The 22468-nt window shown below is 44.1% G+C and overlaps 1 protein-coding gene across 50 annotated transcripts in view; it reads right to left on the bottom strand.

Annotated features, from left to right (window-relative positions):
* The window catches only part of ANKRD6 (ankyrin repeat domain 6), a 193671-nt gene that overhangs the window by 30891 nt on the left and 140312 nt on the right, over positions 1 to 22468 (bottom strand). For all 50 annotated transcript variants that reach the window (XM_070225285.1, XM_070225317.1, XM_070225280.1 and 47 more), the window contains one exon: positions 2067 to 2165. In XM_070225285.1, the coding sequence (XP_070081386.1) occupies positions 2067 to 2165 (99 nt within the window). The remainder of the gene's footprint in view (positions 1 to 2066; positions 2166 to 22468) is intronic.

The following is a 22468-nucleotide window of genomic DNA, read 5'->3' as shown; positions in this document are numbered from 1 at the left end:
ACCTAATCCTCAGTCTTTACCATGACATAAACATATCTGCAGAATATGAAGTCAGGAGTAAATTCTTCATCACATTAACATTCTCTATTTTTATCCATCATCCAAGACAGGTAACTTCTGAAATGGGTTTTTCCAGTAATTAATCTCCCAGCTTCTTCAAAGAACACCCATAAAGAGTTTTCTCCTCAAATTCTTGCATAAGTTTCAAGGCCGATCGTCAACAAGCATGGTAAATACACAGAAGACAGATACGAACTATATTCTGGCAGGTGCATTACTTCAGAACTAGCGAAGGTCAATTCCACCTTCTCCATTCCCAACTGTTTTTACACTGTTTTGGCACTGTGTTCTTATTTTGTGTTGTTTTGAATTAACTTATCTGGGAGAAGCAATGTACGCATTGCCTGTTTAGGGCAGAGAAGATGCAAGAAAATAAAGAACTCCAATAAATGAAAGAGGGTGTTCCTGCCTAAAAGTGGAGCTGGCTTTCCTTCTGCTGCCATGTTTCACCCTGGCGACCTATGAGAACTTCTGCCTATTTTACTCCCAACCTTGTCTGATAAAACGGCAGCAGGTCTAGGAAGTTCACACGGCCTTTGCTGCATGAGAACACTGTGATACTCGGAGCTCAGGGCCTGAGGCAGGAGTACTGGGTTGGGATGGGGTAGCAGGCCTGCCATTGCAGCCTTGCCACCGTGGCAAGCAAGGGCTTTAATTATGCAAAGAGAAGACCAGATGCCTCCCAACATGTTTGCACCAGCAACTCAATGCCCCACCTTTTCTGTGGTCAGACTCTCTTCTCTCTCCCTGTATTTTTGCTCCTGTCATCTAAGAATATGATATAATCATGAATGTTATGATGGCTACAATGCAGGAAAACAAAAAAGTATTATGACCCAAGGTAGAAATCAACAGCTTAAAGCTAAATCAGCATCTTTTCAAAATAACATCCTTGATGGCCCAACAGCTTCCAAATATAACCAGAGGTTTATGAGTGACACTGGACAGCCTTCTGCCCACGCATAAAACAATGACATAGTCCTTCTCACTTGTGTGTTTGCCAAGTTTTAGGACATTACACAGAGACCCAAAGAAACTAAAGCACTTCGGTAACCCAAAGCCTACACACCCGAGGGTCTGAAATTTGACAACGCTCTGTAACTAGTTATTAAAGGTAAATCTGGAAGAGGTTATGATAAGTGCAAATGCTCCAAGATTCCGTGTTCCTCACAAAAGTTCTTATTTCTTAGAGTCCTACCACACAAATTAGAATTAGAAACAGCTTCTGAAAATAGTTTCCAATTATGGGACTGTTTCCTAATAGCTCGTTGGAGGACAACTGACATAATCCTGTCTACATCCCCTTCTTAGAGAATCCACCTTTTCCCAAGACCCAATGGGGCCGCCCTGTGCACGATGGGACCCACCCAGCCACTGCCAATTGACTCAGGAATGGATTCTCGACCCCAGAGGAGCCAGTCGGAGTCTCTCTCTAGATAATTTGAAGGAAGAGAGTCAGAGACTGAATAATGAGTCTGAATAATGGCGTGGTACCAGAGTGAACTCTGTCTGGATGTCTCCTTTTTCTTGGATTCCATGAGATCAGTGTCCTTTTTCTCCTATGAATAGGTCCTTTTTAACTAAATGTACATTGGCTAAGAAAAATCAAGACAAGAAAAGGAAAAAATTAAGCTTTTTAGCCCCACCTTTTCTCCAATGGTAAGCTTGGTCCCTGACACACATTTCCAGCAGGACTTGCCCACACTCACTCGTGTGTGTGGTGTGTGCATGATGTACTCCTTGATACTGAGACAGGACACAGGAAAAATGCCCTTCAAGATTCTGCACTTGAATAACATTAGAATAGGAAATGAACCATGATGGGAAAACTACCCCCTACTCCCAAATTCTAACTTACTACAGAGAATGGGTCCCAGAGGAGGTGTTCAGGAGTAAGTGCTTCCTACGACGGCTACTACCCTCGCACCTGATAGTGGGTTACATGTTATACTGTGGATTTCCAGGCAGACAAGCTCCCCTCCCATAGAATGATGGATTCTACTCACATCATCCTGGACATCGAGGTCACAACCAGCCTTCAGCAAGATCTGGACCACAGAGAGATGGCCCTTATTGGCAGCAAGATGCAGGGGGGTCCGGCCATGCTGTTAATACAAAGCAAACACTGATTTTAGAACAAGACATCAAAACCACTCCCCTGGATGGGGGAGGGGGCCTAGACCAAGTTTTGCACAGTGGCGCTCGCCGCTCCCCTTTGGTTTGGCAAGAAATTCTCATGGATTTACCCAAATTCAAGTTTGTCTCAATTAACCTTGGCTATTGACATTGTAAAAAATGAACAAGATATGCTTAAAATGTGAAGATTTCCTTTAATGCATAATTTCTACTCCCCACTCATCAAACTAGCAAGTAGAAAAAAGAGGGGTTTCATGTCATCTCATTTTCCCACTGGTGCTAATACTCAGGGATGACGAAGTGGCCACAGTGAATCCGATGGGGCAAGACATGGGAGAACAGCAAAAGGTCAAGCTAATCCACCCTAGAAGAATCTGGTTAGCAATTACTGAAAATTAAAAGTGCTGGCCAAACTGATCAGAAAAGGTTCTCCCTCTTCTTAAAAACAAATGTTATGGGGCTGGCCCGGTGACGCAGTGGTTAAGTTTGCGTGCTCCACTTTGGCAGTCCGGGATTCACAGGTTTGGATCCCAGGTGTGGACCTAGCACCGCTCGTCAAGCCATGCTGTAGTGGCATCCCACATAAAAAAACAGAGGAAGATTGCACAGATCTTAGCTCAGCAACAATCTTCCTCACACACATAAAACAAACCAAATTTTATAATTAAAAAATATTTCAGCCATTCAAAAATATAAATAATATTTTAAAATGTACATACCCACCAATCATTTTAAGAAAACAGTAGAGAAATCACAGCCGTTCCTGGTGAACCCCTCCCAGATCTCATTTCCTCTCCGACCCCAGAGGTCACCACTCTTAAATTTGGTATTCAGCATTTCTTTGCCTTTTTATTATACTTTACTATGTTCGTAGCCATAAACAATATATAAACATTGTTTTGCTTGTTTTCAAAGCTTACATAAATGGTATCAAACTGTACAATATAGTTTGGCAATGTTTTTGGTCCAATATTATATTTTTGAGATTTTTTTCATATTGTCGCATGTAGTTTCAGTTCATTTATTCATTACTGGCCCATTCCCCTACTGCTGGGCATCCAGGCTGTTCCCAGTGGTTTGCAGAACAGGTTTGTGTGCACATCTCCTTGTGCACCTGAGAAGGCGTCTTAGCCCTGTTGTCGGGTCAGAGACAACCTTCCTCTCAAATGCCCCTAAGCCTGTGGGCTCCTAAGGTATGACACTGAGGGTGACACCCAGAATAATTCTCTTCAGAGTAAATCAGCTTCTATCCAGAGAACTGACCTTGCAAAACTCTGAATTTCCCAAATTCTAAAGGAGACATGATGTTTCCTTTGCTTTTTCAACCTCAAGTTCACTGTGGAGAAACATTTCCACCCTCTGCTCCACCATCATTTCACCAGGGGCCCCCCATGCTGAAACCCACCCCCGAGGAATAGGGGTGTGTTTCTTAGCATCTAGATAAAACTTCCCAAAGACCTTTACTGATATTCTAGCAGGAGAAACCAGTTTGGGATCTCAATAAAGTGCCAGTGCGCCATGGGCAACTAATCGTGGAGGAAAACAGAGATAGCAGACAATAAAGGATCTCAATTTCTATCCATGAAATGCAATCAAAGCACTAGAACGAATCTGGAAAGAAAGAGGTCAGAGCTCACTTTAAAATTAGAATTCTTAATTAAGAAAAAAGCTACTCCCAAGAAAGCGGGCTATAAAAAGCCTTCATAAAAAGGCGAGCTCTGAGATGAGATGAAGGAGTGACCTTGCCTGGCTGACAATTGTGATCGGGACATGCTACTTAACCTTGATTCTTTAAATGAAACGTCCGCAGTTGATCAGACGGAGCAAAATAACCGGGTTCCACTCACTGGGCCTGATCCCAGGCTCCATCTGTCATCAGGCGTCCTTGTCAAGGACAAAGGATAAGTGCTTCTCAAAGTCGCTGAGGTATTCTGAAACACGGGGAAGTTTGTCACGCTTGTGAGGAGAAGGATGTATGTGCTGTGAGCAAGGCTGACAGGACGGTGGGACACACGTGTTTCTGAGCAACTGGAAAATACAGACCATGATGGGGAGACGTTGCCCGGAGACAGAGAGTCTGGAAAGAGGCCACAGGCCAAGAAGTCACCGAGCGTGCCAGGTCAGGGGAGCCCCGAGGAACATCCTTGTCAGCAACCAGATATTGCTGGTTGGAAGCTGAGGCCCAAGGGTACAAAAGAGTTTGCCCAAGGGAACAAATAATTAGCAGGTAGGAGAAGGAAGTCCACAGAGACGTCCCTGTGTGCCTGCTGCGGTGCTGCTGTGGTTCCTGCCAGGTCACGTCTGCGAGGGCGCTTTAGAAACTAGACATTACCAACAAGAGGGCCCTGGACTGGAGGCACCTGCCCATCCGAAGTTAGCAGAGAAGCCCCTCTGTGGAGAAAGGAGAGGCCAGAGGCGCTGGACTCAGACAAGCCCACTCCAAATCCCAGCTCTGACTATAACACCCATGTGATTTCGTGCCCCACACACCTCAGTGTTGTCTCAACTGTAAAACAGGAAGAGCTGCCTCTACTTACCCCACGGGCTTGAAATAGGATTGACGAGCTAACATCTGCCACCTAACACGGGTCTCCTTTCCCTCCAACTGTCCTCAGCCCTCCCCCCTGAAGACACCCCAACTGCTCGCTCTCCTTGACACCCCGCACCTTTGTCTGAGCAAAGGCCAGTGAGTTGTCTTCAATGGCAAACAGACCTGGGCGAAGAGCTGGATCTCGGACCAGGCGGGTGGCCAGATGAGCCCGAGCTGGAGGGCTGCGGTTCCCACCAGCCAGTCCCGGCCCGCTCGCCCACTTCAATGTTTGTAATACAGTCCAAGGTTCTCTATCTGCATGGCTCTGCTGGAAGGGCCTTCTTTACCGGAAACACCCTTCCCCAAACTGTGCCTTCTCCGCGTCTCCAGGCAGCAGCGTTGCCAGCCTCGTGTTCTCCACTCCCACAGCACTTCGTCCCCAGCTCAGGAAATCACTAAAGTCTGTTTTGAGTGTCACCCTGGGTGCTGGCTTCTCCTTCCAACTAGGCGGTGACCTCCCTGAGGGCAGGACTATGCCTCCGTGAATGATGAACGAGTTGACTCTGGGGTGGTGTGGGGGCCACGTCAGAGACGTCGCCGTGTGCCTCAAACACAGGGCAGGCTGGGGCTACCAGAGACGTGGGAGCAAATTCCACAGTTCCAGCCTTGACCTCAGAGAAACGAAGAGCCTGGGATGGTGCAGACTGCAGACTCTGGGACGTCTCCGCTGCTCAGAGGACGTGCAGACATCCTGAGGGCTTCACGAGCATTTGCGCAGCTGCAACAGTGACACCGGGGCTTCTCTGAGGGGGTCAGTGTCCCCCTCAGACGTCTGGCTCCTCTTCTGGCTCTGGTAAAACTACAGCAGTAGCAAAGGCAGTAGTAGCCAGTTTCCCAGTGAACCTGAAGCTGTCGACTCCTACCCCCTGGGCTTTACTAACATAAGACCGACCCTCTTACATACACACACACACACACCACTCACCAAAGAAGCAGAAATGTACTTGGTTTTCCAGAACATTCTGTAGTGAAAAGCAACAAAAGTAGAGCCATTCAAGGGAGTAGCTACTCCCGCCCCGCACACAGGGAAACCCCAAAGTCATGCCTGACAAGCAGGGAAGGCTGCAACCCCCCTAAGTGTGAGGGGGCAAACAGAATGAGCTCTTTGAATGACTTAGTCTCAAGGATGCAACTGCTCTCATCTCAATGCCCCTAGAATTGGCCAGTGCAAGAAATGGAAACAGGAGAAAAACTGTGTACTATGAATGATAAGAGGAAGAAGTTGTTTTTTTGGTTTTGTTTTTTTCTGAGGAAGATTAGCCCTGAGCTAACTACTGCCAATCCTCCTCTTTTTTTGCTGAGGATGACTGGCCCTGAGCTAACATCCATGCCCATCTTCCTCTACTGTATACGTGGGACGCCTACCACAGCATGGCTTTTGCCAAAAGGTGCCATGTCCACACCTGGGATCTGAACCGGCGAAATTAACCACTGCGCCACGGGGCCGGCCCCCAAGGAAGAAGAAGTTTTTGAAGCAATAATTTATCCTGGGCTCTTCTGAAGTCAAAGACCAATTCAACCCAACTCAACCCAGGCCCTGGTGAGCCCAGGGGGACCAATATTAATGAGGACAAGAGCAAGAGATGGCAGCAGCTAACATTTACAGGGACTTATTACATAGCAGGCACGATCTTAAGAATTTTCCACGTATTAGCTCATTCAGGCCTCCGATGAGATAGGTCCTATTATCAAGCCATTTTACAGATGAGGAACCTGAGGCATGGAGAGACTCTGTCACTTGTTCCACGTCATACAGCAGGAAATTTGAGTCTGGATTCACCCCGACACCGTCCGACCCCAGCCCCCGTACTGACACAACTCTACCTGCGGCCCGCTCGCTGAGGGGCGAGGCTGCCCCTGGCAGAGGGGGCTCCATATCTCTCTCTCAGGAAGCTCCCAAGACTCCCAGAGGCTGACCTTTAGGGCTGCTTGGAAAGAACCCGGTTTCCTCAGAATCTCAAGGACAAGGAGAGAGGTTTCCCATTTTCACTGCACATCTGAATCAGCTGGGGAGGCGGTTCAGTTTGTTTATCCCCCTACACTGACACTGGGACCCTCCTCCAGAGTTTTTCACTCAGCTCTTCCTGGTGGGGCCAAGGCATCAGTTGCTGGACACCCTCCCCAGGTGGGCTGAGAACCACAGGGTGAAGATGACGGGGGGCCAGGAGGATCCTCTGCAGAGCAGCTAGAGGCCCACAGGCAAAACCCGCTGCGTTGGGCCAGTCCCAGCAAGTCCTTCCTTTGCTACATTCTTCATGATGCTCTCGTCCCCACCTGTTGGTTCAAAACACTAAAATACTGCATCATCACAACCCAGAGCTTCCCGTAACTTAGGAGTATACAAGCAATATAATGGCATTACTAGAACTTTGGAAAATAAAAGCAAATCACCTATAATTCCACCACCCAACAACATTATCATTTTTTTTTTAAAGATTTTATTTTTCCTTTTTATCCCCAAAGCCCCCCCGGTACATAGTTGTGTATTTTTAGTTGTGGGTCCTTCTAGTTGTGGCATGTGGGATGCCGCCTCAGCATGGCCTGATGCGCGGTGCCATGTCCACACCCAGGATCCGAACTGCTGAAATCCTGGGCCGCCACAGTGGAGCGCACGTACTCAAACACTCTGCCACGGGGCCGGTCCCGGACATTATCACTTTTATCCAACCTTTGTCAGTGCATCTTTTCCACTGATGCTTTTGCACAGTTATAATCACAGGTCACATAAAACTATCTTACTTTTTGCAATAATGTTATGCCTTAAACCGGTGGTTCTGAAACTTTAATGGGCAACAGAATCTCCTGGAAGGCTTGTTAAAAGACAGATATCTGGGCCCCCTTCCCGAGTTTCTGGTTTTGTGGGTTTGGGGTGGAGACTGAGAATGTGCATTTCCAACAAGTTCCCAGGAGAAGCAGGTGCTGCTGGTAGGGAACCAGGCTTTGAAAGCTGTTGACATAAACTGCTGGTTTTCAACACTGTTACACATTAGTCACCTGAAAATTTACAAAACAAAAAACAGAAAACTTTACCCCCAAAAGGTTGGATTCCATCAGGCTAGGGTAGGGTCTGATGTGGGTGTTCCTTAAGTTCCCGGTGACTCTAATGTGCAGCCAGAGGTTATGAGCCCTTGCCTTGGACCCTTTAAAGATGCCGGTTCCTCCAGGGTGCCCTGGTATCAGGCTGGGCCATCTGAGACCAGCAGGGGCGAGAGGATGCAAGACCCCACAGGGTGTGCACATTTCCCTTGAACCAACCAGGGAGAGGCAGAGACTCAGAGCCCGTTCACTTCCAGGGTACTGAACAGCAAAGGGCCTTGAGTTGTTGCCTGGCAACAATCAGAAAAGTGGCCTTGCTGTCAACAACTCTGGGGCTCTGGTCTGGGGTAGTGCTTTGTTCCGGCAGGTTGAGCCCTGTGGGTCCCGACTTCCAGGAGCAGTGCTGCATGGGAACATCAGAGGGAGTCTCCTTCCGCAGGCGACCCATAAATTACGCTCACAGGTGATCATAAGGGTGCACAGAACAAACGGTCCCTGCGACTCCTTTTGGAGAGGCCAACTCCCAGCTGGAAGGGGCGGGGCTCCGTCAGGAAACATTCCAGAGGAAGGATTCCTGTTCAGATAAAGATCTCCTCCCAGTGAGGATGGCAAGGGAGCCCAGCCACAGGTAACCAGCTTAAAATACACCTGGAGAGGAAGTGGAGGTGTTTTGTTCCTGGTGCAGGTCAGATGCGGTGCGTAACCCTTCTCACCACACAATGCGGGCAGCCAGAGGTGTTTACATTGGAGAGACGTCCCTAGGAAGGGGCAGAGCCCCAGGGAGGGGCAGCGGGGGTCATTTGAGAACCACGGCCCACAGAAACAAGCCTGGAAGGACTCCCCTCCCACAGACTCCATGGGGCCACAGCCCTGGTCACTCATTACTCCAGCCAGGGCCCAGACACTGGGTCACAGCTCTTCCCTCCTGCTTAGGGATCTTGGATCCTCCTTAGTAAAGGGCAGGGCTTTCAGACCAACAATGTCTGCCCCGTGGGTACCTGTCTCATGAATGACGAGCTTGAGACGCCTCAGTGGGCCTGAGAAGTGAGAAGGCAATACCTAAAAATATGGAACCATTACGCTCACACCCTAAACTACTACAGTGTTATATGGCAGTTACATCTCAATGCTGAAAAGGGAGGAAGAAGGGTGCAGGTGCTTAGCCATCCCGGGAACATCTTTGTTCATCAATACTTTTCCGGCCAGAGTCACACAGACACTTGGGGGCAGAAGACAAAGGAACAAAAAGGCGAGAAACTCTGAAGTGGGGGTGGGGAGGATATAGGAACTGAGACTGTTGGCTCAGAAATAACACAATGCAGCCATCTTAACTCGGGGCTGTTACAAGGAGGGCAGATGCATTCTGTGACCCACACAAGGGGAGCAGTTTGTCGGGAAGATCTTAGGTTAGATTAGTGTAATCATTTCAAAAGGACAACGCCTCCTTTCCTCAGGAGATCATGAGGAACACAACAGATCAGGGTCATGCCACCTTTCTTGAGGCAACTACTATCTGTCTATACTAGCCGTAGAGTTAAGAGGCAGCAGGCAAGAAAGAAGTAACAGTAGTAAAATAGGAGTGACACGTATTTTAGAAACAATATAATATTCAGATTGAAAAGGGTCTTTGAGAGTTTAATTTGGATGAGAATAGTGAGGCTAAAAGGCTCAATGATTTCTCAAATGTTATTTGTGGCAGGACTGCGTATCACTGGAATCCTGGCCACTCAGCCCCTCATTGAGGTTTTAAGTGGTAGAAGACCCCCGCCAAGGTTCTTAGGTGCCCCAGGGTCCTCTTATCATGATAGACAGTATTCCCTGAGAGCCTCAACTATCTGGAATGGTATAGATTTGGGTCAAAAACTTTAAAGTCCTTCTCAAGCTTATGATTCAATGAAGACAAAGTTATGAAGATATTCAGAAGAAAATGGGCAAAGAAAAAGGAGAGTAAGAAAGTAAAACTTTACATTTAAAAACCGTTTATAGGGCCAGCCCCATGGCCGAGTGGTTAAGTTCTCGTGCTCTGCTTCAGCAGCCCAGGGTTTCGCCAGTGTGAACCCTGGGTGTGGACATGGCACCACTCATCAAACCATGGAGAGGCGGCATCCCACATGCCACAACTAGAAAGGCCCACAACTAAAAGATACACAACTATGTACCAGGGGGCTTTGGGAAGAAAAAGGAAAAATAAAATCTTTAAAAAAAAAAGAATAAAGGGTTTTTTAAAAAAACCATTTATAGTTTTAAAAGCCTTCAGAGTTTTCTTTTCTTGTTGGAAATGTGTTCTTGTTACTACCCAAGGGGAGTCATCTGCTCCCCTCAAGACATGGCAATAGTCAGGAAACAAGGTGGTAGGAGAGAAAGGAGTTTATTACAGCTTGCTAGCGAAAAGGAAGATGGCCAACTCATGTCGGAAAGAACCATCTCCCAGAACAAAGACTACAGGCCAGTTATATATGGAGCTATTCTCCAGGTGGGGGAGGCAGCTGGTCTCTGGGTGGGGCAGACATCCAGTCCCAGTTCCCGATAGTCCTTTGTTTTACTGGATCTGCATCAGAAAATGGAGCAAAACCCTATACCTTGATCTTTCAGTTGTCATTGATGATGGCTATCAGCATAGGCTCCCTGCCTGGGGGTCATCACATTCCAAAGGAAGTCAAAAGAACAAAGCTTTCATCTTTAAGCAGCTGTGAGGGGCCACAAAATCTACAGAGTATGTCTGGGCTAGTCATTCAGAGGTCATTCAAAGTTACAATATGGTTTCCTTTCTACAATATGGCTTCCCTTATGTCAACCTCGTGTTGAGCTGGTATCATTCTGACCACTTGGATGAGTGACATATCACATCTTAATTAGACTATAGGTGACAATAAGCAGTGAGGGAGTAAATTCCTTGGATGACAAAAATCAGAATTCAAGACAATCTCAGATTGGAAGAATAGGCTAATTTTAACCAGACAAAATGTAACAGGGTAGATATAAAATTCCTGCACTGAAGGTCAACAATCCAATCATACACAGAGAGGCAGGGTACTGGTATCGTTCTGCACAGTAACAATCCCCTCTTTTAAAAGGGTGAGTTTCCAAAAACTCTCTGTCTGCCGGTAGCAGAGGGGCCACGCTGAGCATTCAGAGCTCCCGGCAGAGGCCCGGTCAGAAGCCCAGAGGGCGGGGCGACCCCCAGCTGCCGTTGCCCGCCCCGTGGGACTAGGGATTGCCGGAGATCTCGGAGAGGACCGGGGCGGGGGAACTTTCAAAGGCGGGTCCGACGATCCGGTGGAGAAGCGCCGGAGCTCCGCCCGGGCAGCAGACAAAACTCTCTGTCTGCCGGTAGCAGAGGGGCCACGCTGAGCATTCAGAGCTCCCGGCAGAGGCCCGGAGAGAAGCCCAGAGGGCGGGGCGACCCCCAGCTACCGTTGCCCACCAGGTGAGGCTAGGGATTGCCGGAGATCTCGGAGAGGACTGGGGCTGGAGAGAGTTCCAGAGACCCAGCTTAGTAGCCTAGGGGGAAACCCTACAGGCTCACAGAAGCCTTAGGGAAAGCCTCTGCACAGCACCAGTAGAAGGCACCCAGCCGCCAGCCACAAGGCTGGAAGACCCCAGGGCAAAAGCAGCATAGCTAGGTGTACTAACCACAGACTGTAGAAGAAGCCAATAGCTCTCCTGCGACCCATAGAGGACAAGTGAGATTTGGTGGGTGCCGACAGCAACCGAGCGACAAATAAAAGAGATCCCACCCCTGGCCGCTGGAAAAGCCCATAACACCGTTGCAGACCCCAAGGAGAGAGCGCATCTAGGTGGGCAACAACAGTAGGCACCTGCAGTCTGAAGCCCCCCGTGACGGCCCCCACGGCAGAGGAGGGAATCCAAAGGGCCACTGTGGCTACGAAGAGGGGCCCAGGCCCAGTTAGCAACTACGGACAGGGTTCCTGGTTGGTGAAGTATAAACAGCTGCTCCCCCCACCGCAGCAGCTGAAACAAGTGAAAGGAGCAACTAAACTCTATCTCCATGCGGAGGCACAAATCAACATCATCAAGCAATATGAAAAAATACATCAAATCTCCAGAACAGAAAGAAAGTAACAAATACACAGAAAACAATCCCAAAGAAAATGAGATATATAACCTAAATGATGATGAATTCAAAGCAGCCATCATTAAAATACTCACTGAGTTAAGAGAGAATTCTGACCGACAACTCAACGAGTTCAGGAGCTATGTCACAAAAGAGTTTGATACGATAAAGAAGAACCAAACAGAAATACTGGAAATGAAGAACACAATAGAGGAGATTAAGAAAAATCTAGATGCTCTGAACAGTAGGGCCGATAATATGGAGGAAAGAATTAGCAATTTGGAAGATGGCAATATAGAATTGTTGCAGGCAGAGGAGGAGAGAGAAGCAAGACTTAAAAGAAATGAAGAAACTCTCCGAGAATTATCAGACACAATTAGGAGATGCAACGTAAGGATTATAGGTATACCAGAGGGAGAAGAGAAGGAGAAAGGGGCAGAAAACCTATTCAAAGAAATAATGGCTGAGAACTTCCCAAATCTGGTGAGGGAGATGGATCTTCAGGTGACAGAAGCCAATAGATCTCCAAACTTTATCAATGCAAGAAGACCAACTCCACGGCATATAGTAGTGAAGCTAGCAAAAGTCAACGACAAGGAGAAAATATTAAGGACAGCCAGGCAAAAGAAACTAACCTACAAAGGAACCCCCATCAGGCTATCAGCAGATTTCTCAGCAGAAACTTTACAGGCTAGAAGAGAGTGGAATGATATATTCAATAATCTGAAGGACAAAAACCTACAGCCGAGAATTCTCTACCCAGCGAAAATATCCTTCAAATACGATGGAGAAATAAAAACTTTCCCAGATAAACAAAAATTAAGGGAGTTCATTGCCACAAAACCTCCTCTTCAGGAAATCCTCAGGAAAACCCTCATTCCTGAAAAATCCAAAAAAGGAAAGGGACTACAAAACCAAGAGCAGAGGAGATAAGTAGAAGGACAACAACAGAGAGTAGCAGCTCTACATCAGAACAGATTAAACCATGGGACGAGAAACAAAGGAAACTGAAGAAAACCGGAAAACAAGACACAAAATGGTAGTGGTAGGCCACCACGTCTCAATAATCACTCTAAATGTAAACGGATTGAACTCCCCAATCAAAAGACACAGAGTGGCAGGATGGATCAAAGAACAAGATCCAACAATATGCTGCCTCCAGGAAACACACCTCAGCCCCAAAGACAAACACAGACTCAGAGTGAAGGGATGGAGAACAATACTCCAAGCTAATAATGAACAAAAGAAAGCAGGTGTCGCTATACTAATATCAGACAAGGTAGATTTCAAAGCAAAACAGATAAAGAAAGACAAAGAGGGACAGTATATAATGATAAAAGGGACTCTCCACCAAGAAGACATAACACTTATAAATATATACGCACCCAACACAGGAGCACCAAAATTTGTAAAGCAACTCTTAATAGAACTAAAAGAAGACATCAACAACAATACAATAATAGTAGGGGACCTCAACACACCATTAACACCAATGGACAGAACATCCAGACAGAAAATCAACAAGGAAATAATAGAATTAAATGAAAAATTAGACCAGATGGACCTAATAGATATATATAGAACACTTCATCCAAAAACAGCAGGTTACACATTCTTCTCAAGTGCACATGGAACATTCTCAAGGATTGACCATATTTTGGGAACCAAAGCAAACATCAATAAATACAAGAGAGTTGAAATAATATCAAGCATCTTTTCTGATCATAACGCTATTAAATTAGAAATCAACTACAAGAAAAAAGCAGAGAAAGGTGCAAAAATGTGGAGACTAAACAACACGCTTCTCAACAAACAATGGATCATTGAAGAAATTAAAGAAGAAATCAAATATTATCTGGAGACAAATGAAAATGAGAACACGACATACCAAATCATTTGGGATGCAGCAAAAGCAGTCCTAAGAGGGAAATTCATCGCAATACAGGCTCACCTCACTAAACAAGAAAAAGCTCACGTAAGCAACCTCAAACGACACCTAACAGAACTAGAAAAAGAAGAACAAACAAGGCCCAGAGTCAGTAGAAGGAGGGAAATAATAAAAATAAGAGCAGAAATAAACGATATTGAAACAAAAAAGACAATAGAAAGGATCAATGAAACAAAGAGTTGGTTCTTCGAAAGAATTAACAAAATTGACAAACCCCTAGCCAGACTCACCAAGAAAAGAAGAGAGAAATCGCAAATTAATAAAATCAGGAATGACAGAGGAGAAATCACAACAGATACCAATGAAATACAAGAGATCATAAGAGAATACTATGAAAAACTATATGCCAACAAATTGAACAACCTGGAAGAAATGGACAAATTCCTAGACTCCTACAATCTCCCCAAACTGAATCAGGAAGAAATGGAGAATCTGAATAGACCAATCACAAGTAAGGAAATAGAAACGGTAATCAAAAACCTCCCCAAAAACAAGAGTCCAGGACCAGACGGCTTCTCTGGAGAATTCTACCAAACATTCAAAGAAGACTTAATACCTATTCTCCTCAAACTGTTCCAGAAAATTGAGAAAGATGGAGAACTCCCTAACACATTCTATGAAGCCAACATCACTCTGATCCCCAAACCTGACAAGGACAACACAAAGAAGGAGAACTACAGGCCGATATCACTGATGAATATAGATGCAAAAATCCTCAACAAAATTTTGGCAAACCGATTACAGCAATACATCAAAAAGATTATACACCATGATCAAGTGGGATTTATACCAGGGACACAGGGATGGTTCAACATCCGCAAGTCAATCAACGTGATACACTACATTAACAAAATGAAAACCAAAAACCACATGATCATCTCAATAGATGCAGAGAAAGCATTCGACAAGATCCAACACCCATTTATGATAAAAACCCTCAGTAAAATGGGTATAGAAGGAAAGTACCTTAACATAATAAAGGCCATATATGATAGACCCACAGCCAACATCATACTCAATGGACAAAAGCTGAAAGCCATCCCTCTGAGGACAGGAACAAGACAAGGGTGCCCACTTTCACCACTCCTATTCAACATAGTTCTGGAGGTGCTGGCCAGAGCAATTCGGCAGGAAAAAGAAATAAAAGGAATCCAAATAGGTAACGAAGAAGTAAAACTCTCGTTGTTTGCAGACGACATGATCTTATACATAGAAAACCCCAAAGAATCCACAGAAAAACTATTAGAAATAATCAACAACTACAGCAAAGTAGCAGGGTATAAAATTAACGTGCATAAATCAGTAGCATTTCTATACACTAACAATAAACTAACAGAAAAAGAACTCAAGAACTCTATCCCATTCACAATAGCAACGAAAAGAATAAAATACCTTGGGATAAACTTAACCAAGGAAGTGAAGGATCTATACAATGAAAACTACAAGACTCTCTTGAAAGAAATAGGCGATGACATAAAGAGATGGAAAGACATCCCTTGCACATGGATCGGAAGAATAAACATAGTTAAAATGTCCATACTACCTAAAGCAATATACAGATTCAATGCTATCCCAATCAGAATCCCAAGAACATTCTTCACAGAAATTGAACAAACAATCCTAAAATTCATATGGGGCAACAAAAGACCGCGAATTGCTAAAGCAATCCTGAGCAAGAAAAACAAAGCCGGCGGAATCACAATCCCCGATTTCAAAACTTACTACAAAGCTACAGTGATCAAAACAGCATGGTACTGGTACAAAAACAGGTGCACAGATCAATGGAACAGAATTGAAAGCCCAGAGATAAAACCACACATCTATGGACAGCTAATCTTCGACAAAGGAGCAGAGGGCCTACAATGGAGAAAAGAAAGTCTCTTCAACAAATGGTGCTGGGAAAACTGGACAGCCACATGCAAAAGATTGAAAATTGACCATTCTTTTTCTCCACACACCAAAATAAACTCAAAATGGATCAAAGACCTAAAGATTAGGCCTGAGACAATAAGTCTTTTGGAAGAGAATATAGGCAGTACACTCTTTGACATCAGTTTCAAAAGAATCTTTTCGGACACTGTAACTCCTCAGTTGAGGGAAACAATAGAAAGAATAAACAAATGGGACTTCATCAGACTAAAGAGCTTCTTCAAGGCAAGGGAAAACAGGATTGAAACAAAAAAACAGCTCACTAATTGGGAAAAAATATTTACAAGCCACTTATCCGACAAAGGGTTAATCTCCATAATATACAAAGAACTCACACTGCTTAACAACAAAAAAACAAACAACCCGATCAAAAAATGGGCAGAGGACATGAACAGACATTTCTCAAAAGAAGATATGAATATGGCCAATAGACACATGAAAAGATGTTCATCATCGCTAATCATCAGGGAAATGCAAATCAAAACTACACTAAGATATCACCTTACCCCCGTTAGATTGGCAAAAACATCCAAAACCAAGAACGACAAATGTTGGAGGGGTTGTGGAGAAAGAGGAACCCTCATACACTGTTGGTGGGAATGCAAACTGGTACAGCCACTATGGAAAACAGTATGGAGATTTCTCAAAAAGTTAAAAATAGAAATACCCTATGACCCAGCCATCCCATTACTGGGTATCTATCCTAAGAACTTGATATCAGATATCTCAAGAGTCCGTTGCACCCCTATGTTCATTGCAGCATTATTTACAATAGCCAAGACGTGGAACCAGCCTACATGCCCAGAAACTGATGATTGGATAAAGAAGATGTGGTATATATACACAATGGAATACTACTCAGCCATAAAAAAAGACGAAATTGGCCCATTCACAACAATGTGGATGGACCTCGAGGGTATTATGTTAAGCGAAATAAGTCAGTCAGAGAAAGACGAACTCTATATGACTCCACTCATAGGTGGAAATTAGTATATTGAGAAGGAGATCTGATTGGTGGTTACCAGGGAAAAGGGGGGGTGGGGGGAGGGTACGGAGGGGGAAGTGGTGTACCCACAACATGACTAACAAAAATGTACAACTGAAATCTCACAAGGTTGTAATCTATCATAACATTAATAAAAAAAAAAAAAAAAAAAAAAAAAAAAAAAAAAAAAAAAGGGTGAGTTTCCTGTGCCAAAAAGCTTTGACAAATATAAATGGCAAACAATAGGATACATTGGAGTATATGAGGAAGCCATTTGGTGTATACCTAATTCGGCCTGACTTTGTTTTTCCAAAAGGGCCTGACATGGCCACTGAGCATGCATTGTATATCTGCTTTAAACATTTACTGTGGCAAGAACAAATGCCCTTAAGATAAAGGTGCAACTTCCCCTGACACTGGCATTTCCTTAAGGATAAGCATCTTTCCTTAGGCTAGGAACTGATTGCTGTGCTCACCTTTGACCACCCAGCTCACCTGTGACCACCCAGCTCAAGACAACAGACCTGCAACCCTGCTGTGTTCACCGAGACAGCAGGCCTACCTGCTGTGTCCATCAATCACCGTGCCGACAGAGCAGTCTCTCGACTATTGTAAAAGGACATTTCAATCATATGTGAAACATCCTCTTTTGGGGTATATAACCACTCTGTACACCCCACTTCTTTGGTGCCCTTTCTTCCTTCTGGAAGAAAGGCCCCGGGCCATGGTCCTCACATTTTAGCTCAGAATAAATTCAACCCAAATTTTCACTTATAGATTGGTTATGGATTATTTTTGTCGACAGCTTCATAATGTGTCTCTGAGTCTTACTTTGGGGAGGGCCTAATGATCATACATAATTTGGAGACGTGATTTGAAATGTGTATTGTTAGGAATCAATTATTCAAATATAATGGCTTAATTAATAAGAGAATTCCTTTTGAGGTGATTCAGAAACTGCCTAGGTTGGGCTTGCTTCTAGAAAGGATAACCAGCAACAACCAGAATACTTTAAGTAACTTAGTTGGCTGTTAAGGATTCCATTGGTCCCTACAGTACAGCTGTTCCTAAGTGAGACGGCATAAGTTAATGGTACCCATGTTCCTCACAGGAAGCTGCTTAGACTACATTTCCACTGGGTTAATACATGGACAGAGCAAAGCATGGTAGTCCAATGCATGATGAACTATGGTTCAGAGATAAGAACTGTCCTCTCTTATTTTCTGGGTTTTATTAAGAATCACTGCCTTTTCAGCAACTGTTAATATAATCACGTATTTTTTTCCTTTAATTTGTTGGTGGAAAGAATTATGGAACCATCCTTGCATTCCTGGAACAAACTCCACTTGGTCACATTGCATTGTTCTTCTGATAAGTGCTGTATTCTATTAAGTAATGTTATTAAGATTTTTCATATCTATACTCATAGATCTAATGTTCTATAGTCCTACAGTTCTTGTTCTATCTTTCTATCTCTCTCTCTCATTTATAATTACCTGGTTTGGGTATTAAGGTTGTGCTAGTTGCACAAAACAAATCCAGCTTTACATTTTGTTCTGTGCTTTACAACAGTTTAATAACATTGGAATTATTTTTTTTGTTAAAATATGGAACAGAGCTGTGAAACTGTTTGGCCCTAATGCTTTTTTTTTTTTTGGTGAGGAAGATTCGCTCTGAGTTAACATCTATTGCCAATCCTCCTCTTTTTTTTTTTTGCCTGAACAAGATTAGCCCTAAACTCACATTTGTGCCAATCTCCCGCCACTTTATATGTGAGTGGCCACCACAGCATGGCTCAATGAGTGGTGTAGGTCCGTGCCCAGGATCCAAAACTTTGAACCCAGGCCACCAAAGCGGAGTGTGACGGACCTAACCACTGCACCACAGGGCCAGCCCCACTAGTGCTTTTTTAAATGTTGCATCCTTAATCACATTTCCAATCTTTTCTATGGTAATTAAACTATTTAAGTTTTCTGCTGCTTCTTCACAATTGTTTTTGTGATTTTCTTTTATTGTGGTAAAGTATACAAAAGAGAAAAATTACCATTTTAGCCATTTTTTAAGCACATAATTCAGTGGCATTAAGTACATTCACGATTCCAGCACCACTACCCAATTCCAGAACTTCTTCATGATCCCAAACAGAAACTCTGTATCCATTAAACAGTAACTCCCATCCCCTTCTTCCCAGCCTCTGCTAACCTCTATTCTACTTTTTGTCTCTATGAATTTGCCTTTTCTAGGTACCTCAGATAAGTGGAATCATAGAATATTCATCCTTTTGTGTCTGGCTTATTTCACTCAGCATAATGTTTTCAAGGTTCATCCATGTTGTAGCTTGTGTCAGAATTTCCTTTCCTATCAAGGCTGAATAATATTCCATTTTATGTATATACCACGTATTGTTTATCCCTTCATCTGCTGATGGACTCGTGCTGTGCTTCCACCTTTTGGTTATTGTGAAGAATGCTGTATGAACACGAGTGTACAAATACCTGTTCAGGTCCCTGCTTTCACTTCTTTTGGAGTGCAATTGCTGAGTCATACAGTAGTTGCATATTTAGTTTTAAGAGAAACCACCAAGCTGTTTTCTAGAGTGGCTATAATGCTTTACATTCCCACCAGCAATGTACGAGAGATGCACTTTCTCCAAATCCCTGCCAGCATTTGGTGTTGTCACTGTTTATTTTAGCCACTCTGATAGACGCAGTGATATCTGCTTGTGGTTTTAATTTGCATTTACCTAATGGCTAACGATACTGACTATCTTTTCATTTTCTTATTTGCCGTCTATATATCCTTTGTGGTGAAATGTCTCTTCACATCTTTCACCCATTTTCTAATAAGATTATTGTTGATTATTTTACTGTTGAATTTTGATAACCCTTCATACATTCTAGATATGAATCCTTTGTCAAATATTGGTCTGTAAATATTTTCTCCCAGACTGTTGGTTGTCTTTTCATCTTGTTAACAGAGTTGTTCACAGAACAAAAGTTTTTAATTTTGGTGAGATTCAAATTACCAATTTTTCCTTTTACGTATCGTGCTTTAGATGGCAAGTCTAAGAACTCTGCCTAGTTTTAGATCCTGAAGATTTTCTCTTATGATTTTTTCCTACAAGTTTTATCATCTTATATTTAAGGCCGTGACCCAGTTTGGGTTGATTTTTGTACGCAGCGTAGGTCTAGGTCCAGGTTCATTTTTCTATCCTGTGGACGTCCAACCACTTCAGCGTCATTTGCTGAGAGTCCCTCTACTGAACTGCTCCGGCACCTCTGTCAGCGTCAGTTGGATGTATTGGTGAGGGTCCGTTTCTGGGCTCTCTATTCTGTTCTAGTGGTCTGTTTATCCCTCCAGCAACACCACAGTCTCTTGATTCCTGGAACTATATAGGTGCCTTAATATCAAGTAGACTCACTCCTCCTGCCTTATTTTATTTTAGCTATTCTAGGGTCTGTGCCTTTCCACAAGATTTTATTTATTTATTATTATTTTTTTAAAGATTTTATTTTTCCTTTTTCTCCCAAAGCCCCCCGTACATAGCTGTGTATTTTTAGTTCTGAGTCCTTCTTGTTATGGCATGTGGGATGCCGCCTCAGCATGGCTTGACGAGCAGTGCCGTGTCCGCACCCAGGATTCGAACTGGCAAAACCCTGGGCCGCCGAAGCAGAGCGCGCAAACTTAACCACTCAGCCATGGGGCCGGCCCTCCACAACATTTTAAAATAAGCTTGTGAATATGTGCAAAAGACTTTGCTGGGATTTTAATGGAAACTGCATGCAACATAAAGATCAATTTGGGGGCTGGACCCATGGCCAAGTGGTTAAGTTCATGCACACTACTTTGGCAGCCCGGGGTTTCACCAGTTCAGATCCTGGGCGCAGACCTAGCACCATTCATCAGGCCATGCTGAGGCCGAAGCCCAGAGAAGAACTAGAATAACCTACAACTAGGATATACAACCATGTACTGGGGCTTTGGGGAGGAAAAAAAAAAAGGAGATTGGTAACAGATGTTAGCTCAGGGCCAACCTTCCTCACCAAAAAAAAAAAAGCACTTTTATTATGTTGAGTCTGCTAACTATGAACATGGTATGCATCACCAATTGTTTAGGTCTCCTTTGATGTCTTTCATCAGCATTTTGTAATTTTTCAGATCCTGTACATGTTTTATCAAATTTATACCCAAGTATTTAATTTCCTTTGGGATGACTATAAAGGGTATTTTGTTTTAATTTCCATTTCCACATGTTCATAGTAAATAGCAATGCAACTGATTTTTGTGTGTTGATCCTGCAAGTTTGCTGAACTCTTTTATTAGTTTTAGAAATTTTTTTGTAGATTCCTTAGTATTTTCTACGTAGACAATCATGTCATCTGCAAATAGGGATAGTGTTATCTCTTCTTTCCCAATCTGTAGGCTTTTTCTTTCTCCCTCTTGCCTTGTTGCAGTGGCTAGACTTTGCAGCACTTTATTAAGTAAGTGTGGAAGGACAGACATCCTTCCCTCGTTCCTTATCTTAGAGGAAGTGTTCAGTGTTCCACCACTAAGTGTGGTGTTAGCTGCAGGTTTTTTGCAGATGCTCTTTATCATGTTGAGAAAGTTCTCTTCAATTTCTAGTTTGCTGAGAGGTGTTTTTTTTAACCATGAATGGATGCTGACTTTTGTCAAATGCTTTTTCTGCATCTGTTTGATATGATCACATAATTTTTCTTGTTTAGCTTGTTATGGACTAAATGTTTGTATCCCCCAAAATTCATATGTTGAAGCTCCAACCCCTAATGCGATAGTATTTGGAGATAGGGCCTTTGGGAGGTAATTAGGGTTAAATAAGGTCGTGAATATGGGGCCTCCAAGATGGGGTTAGTCCTTATAAATAGAGGATGAGAGACCAGAGCTCGCTCTCTGCATCAAGCGAGCACACAGTGAGAAGGTGACTGTAAGCCAGGAAGCCGGTCCTCACGGGAACTGAATCTGCAGGCAGCTTGATCCCGGACTTCCAATCTACAGAACTGTGGGCAACAAACGTCTGCTGCTAAGCCGCCCAGTCTAGGTACTACGTTACAGCAGCCTGGGCACACGAAGATATCTGTTGATACGGGGATTACAGTGATAGATGTGGAACCAGCTCTGGGATAAACTTCACTTGCTCATGGTGTATAATTCTTTATATACGGTTCGATTTGATGGAAACATGGGCTAAACGAAGACCAGGCACGGCCGCCACCTACTCACCCACCTACCCTAGGTCCTTGGTTTACAACAACCTAAACATACAACAGCCAATTCTCATAGGAAACAAACCAACAGGCCTGCTGCAAAAGAATTTTCAGTCTCCAAATAAGTTTCCGGCTTACTTTATTTTCAGAAACCTAAGTCTTAGGAGCTTAAGAGACAGAAAAGAGAAAGAAGAGAATAAGGGACTCAGAGAATTCACCAACAGACCACCTGCACTGCCATCCAAGCAGAGGCCCGGGGGGCACCTCAGCAGCCTCTAAAGCCCCTTTCCTCCTTGGCTCCCTCATTTTCTAGCAGTCCCAGGACGTGGACTAGGTGATGACTTACAACAGGTCAATTATGGCCTGGAAACCAGTAATCCTCCAGTGCACTTCATGCAGGAAAGACACAGGTATTTAGGGAGGATTTTAAAATGCTGACACCCAGCTGTGCCATGACATTACAATGTCTCCTGCGGAGCGGTGAGGA

The sequence above is a fragment of the Equus caballus genome, chromosome 10, assembly GCF_041296265.1.
Source record: "Equus caballus isolate H_3958 breed thoroughbred chromosome 10, TB-T2T, whole genome shotgun sequence".
Classification (NCBI taxonomy): Eukaryota; Metazoa; Chordata; class Mammalia; order Perissodactyla; family Equidae; genus Equus; species Equus caballus.
The sequence above is the reverse complement of the archived record's forward strand: the minus strand, read 5'-3'. Positions and strand labels throughout refer to the sequence as shown.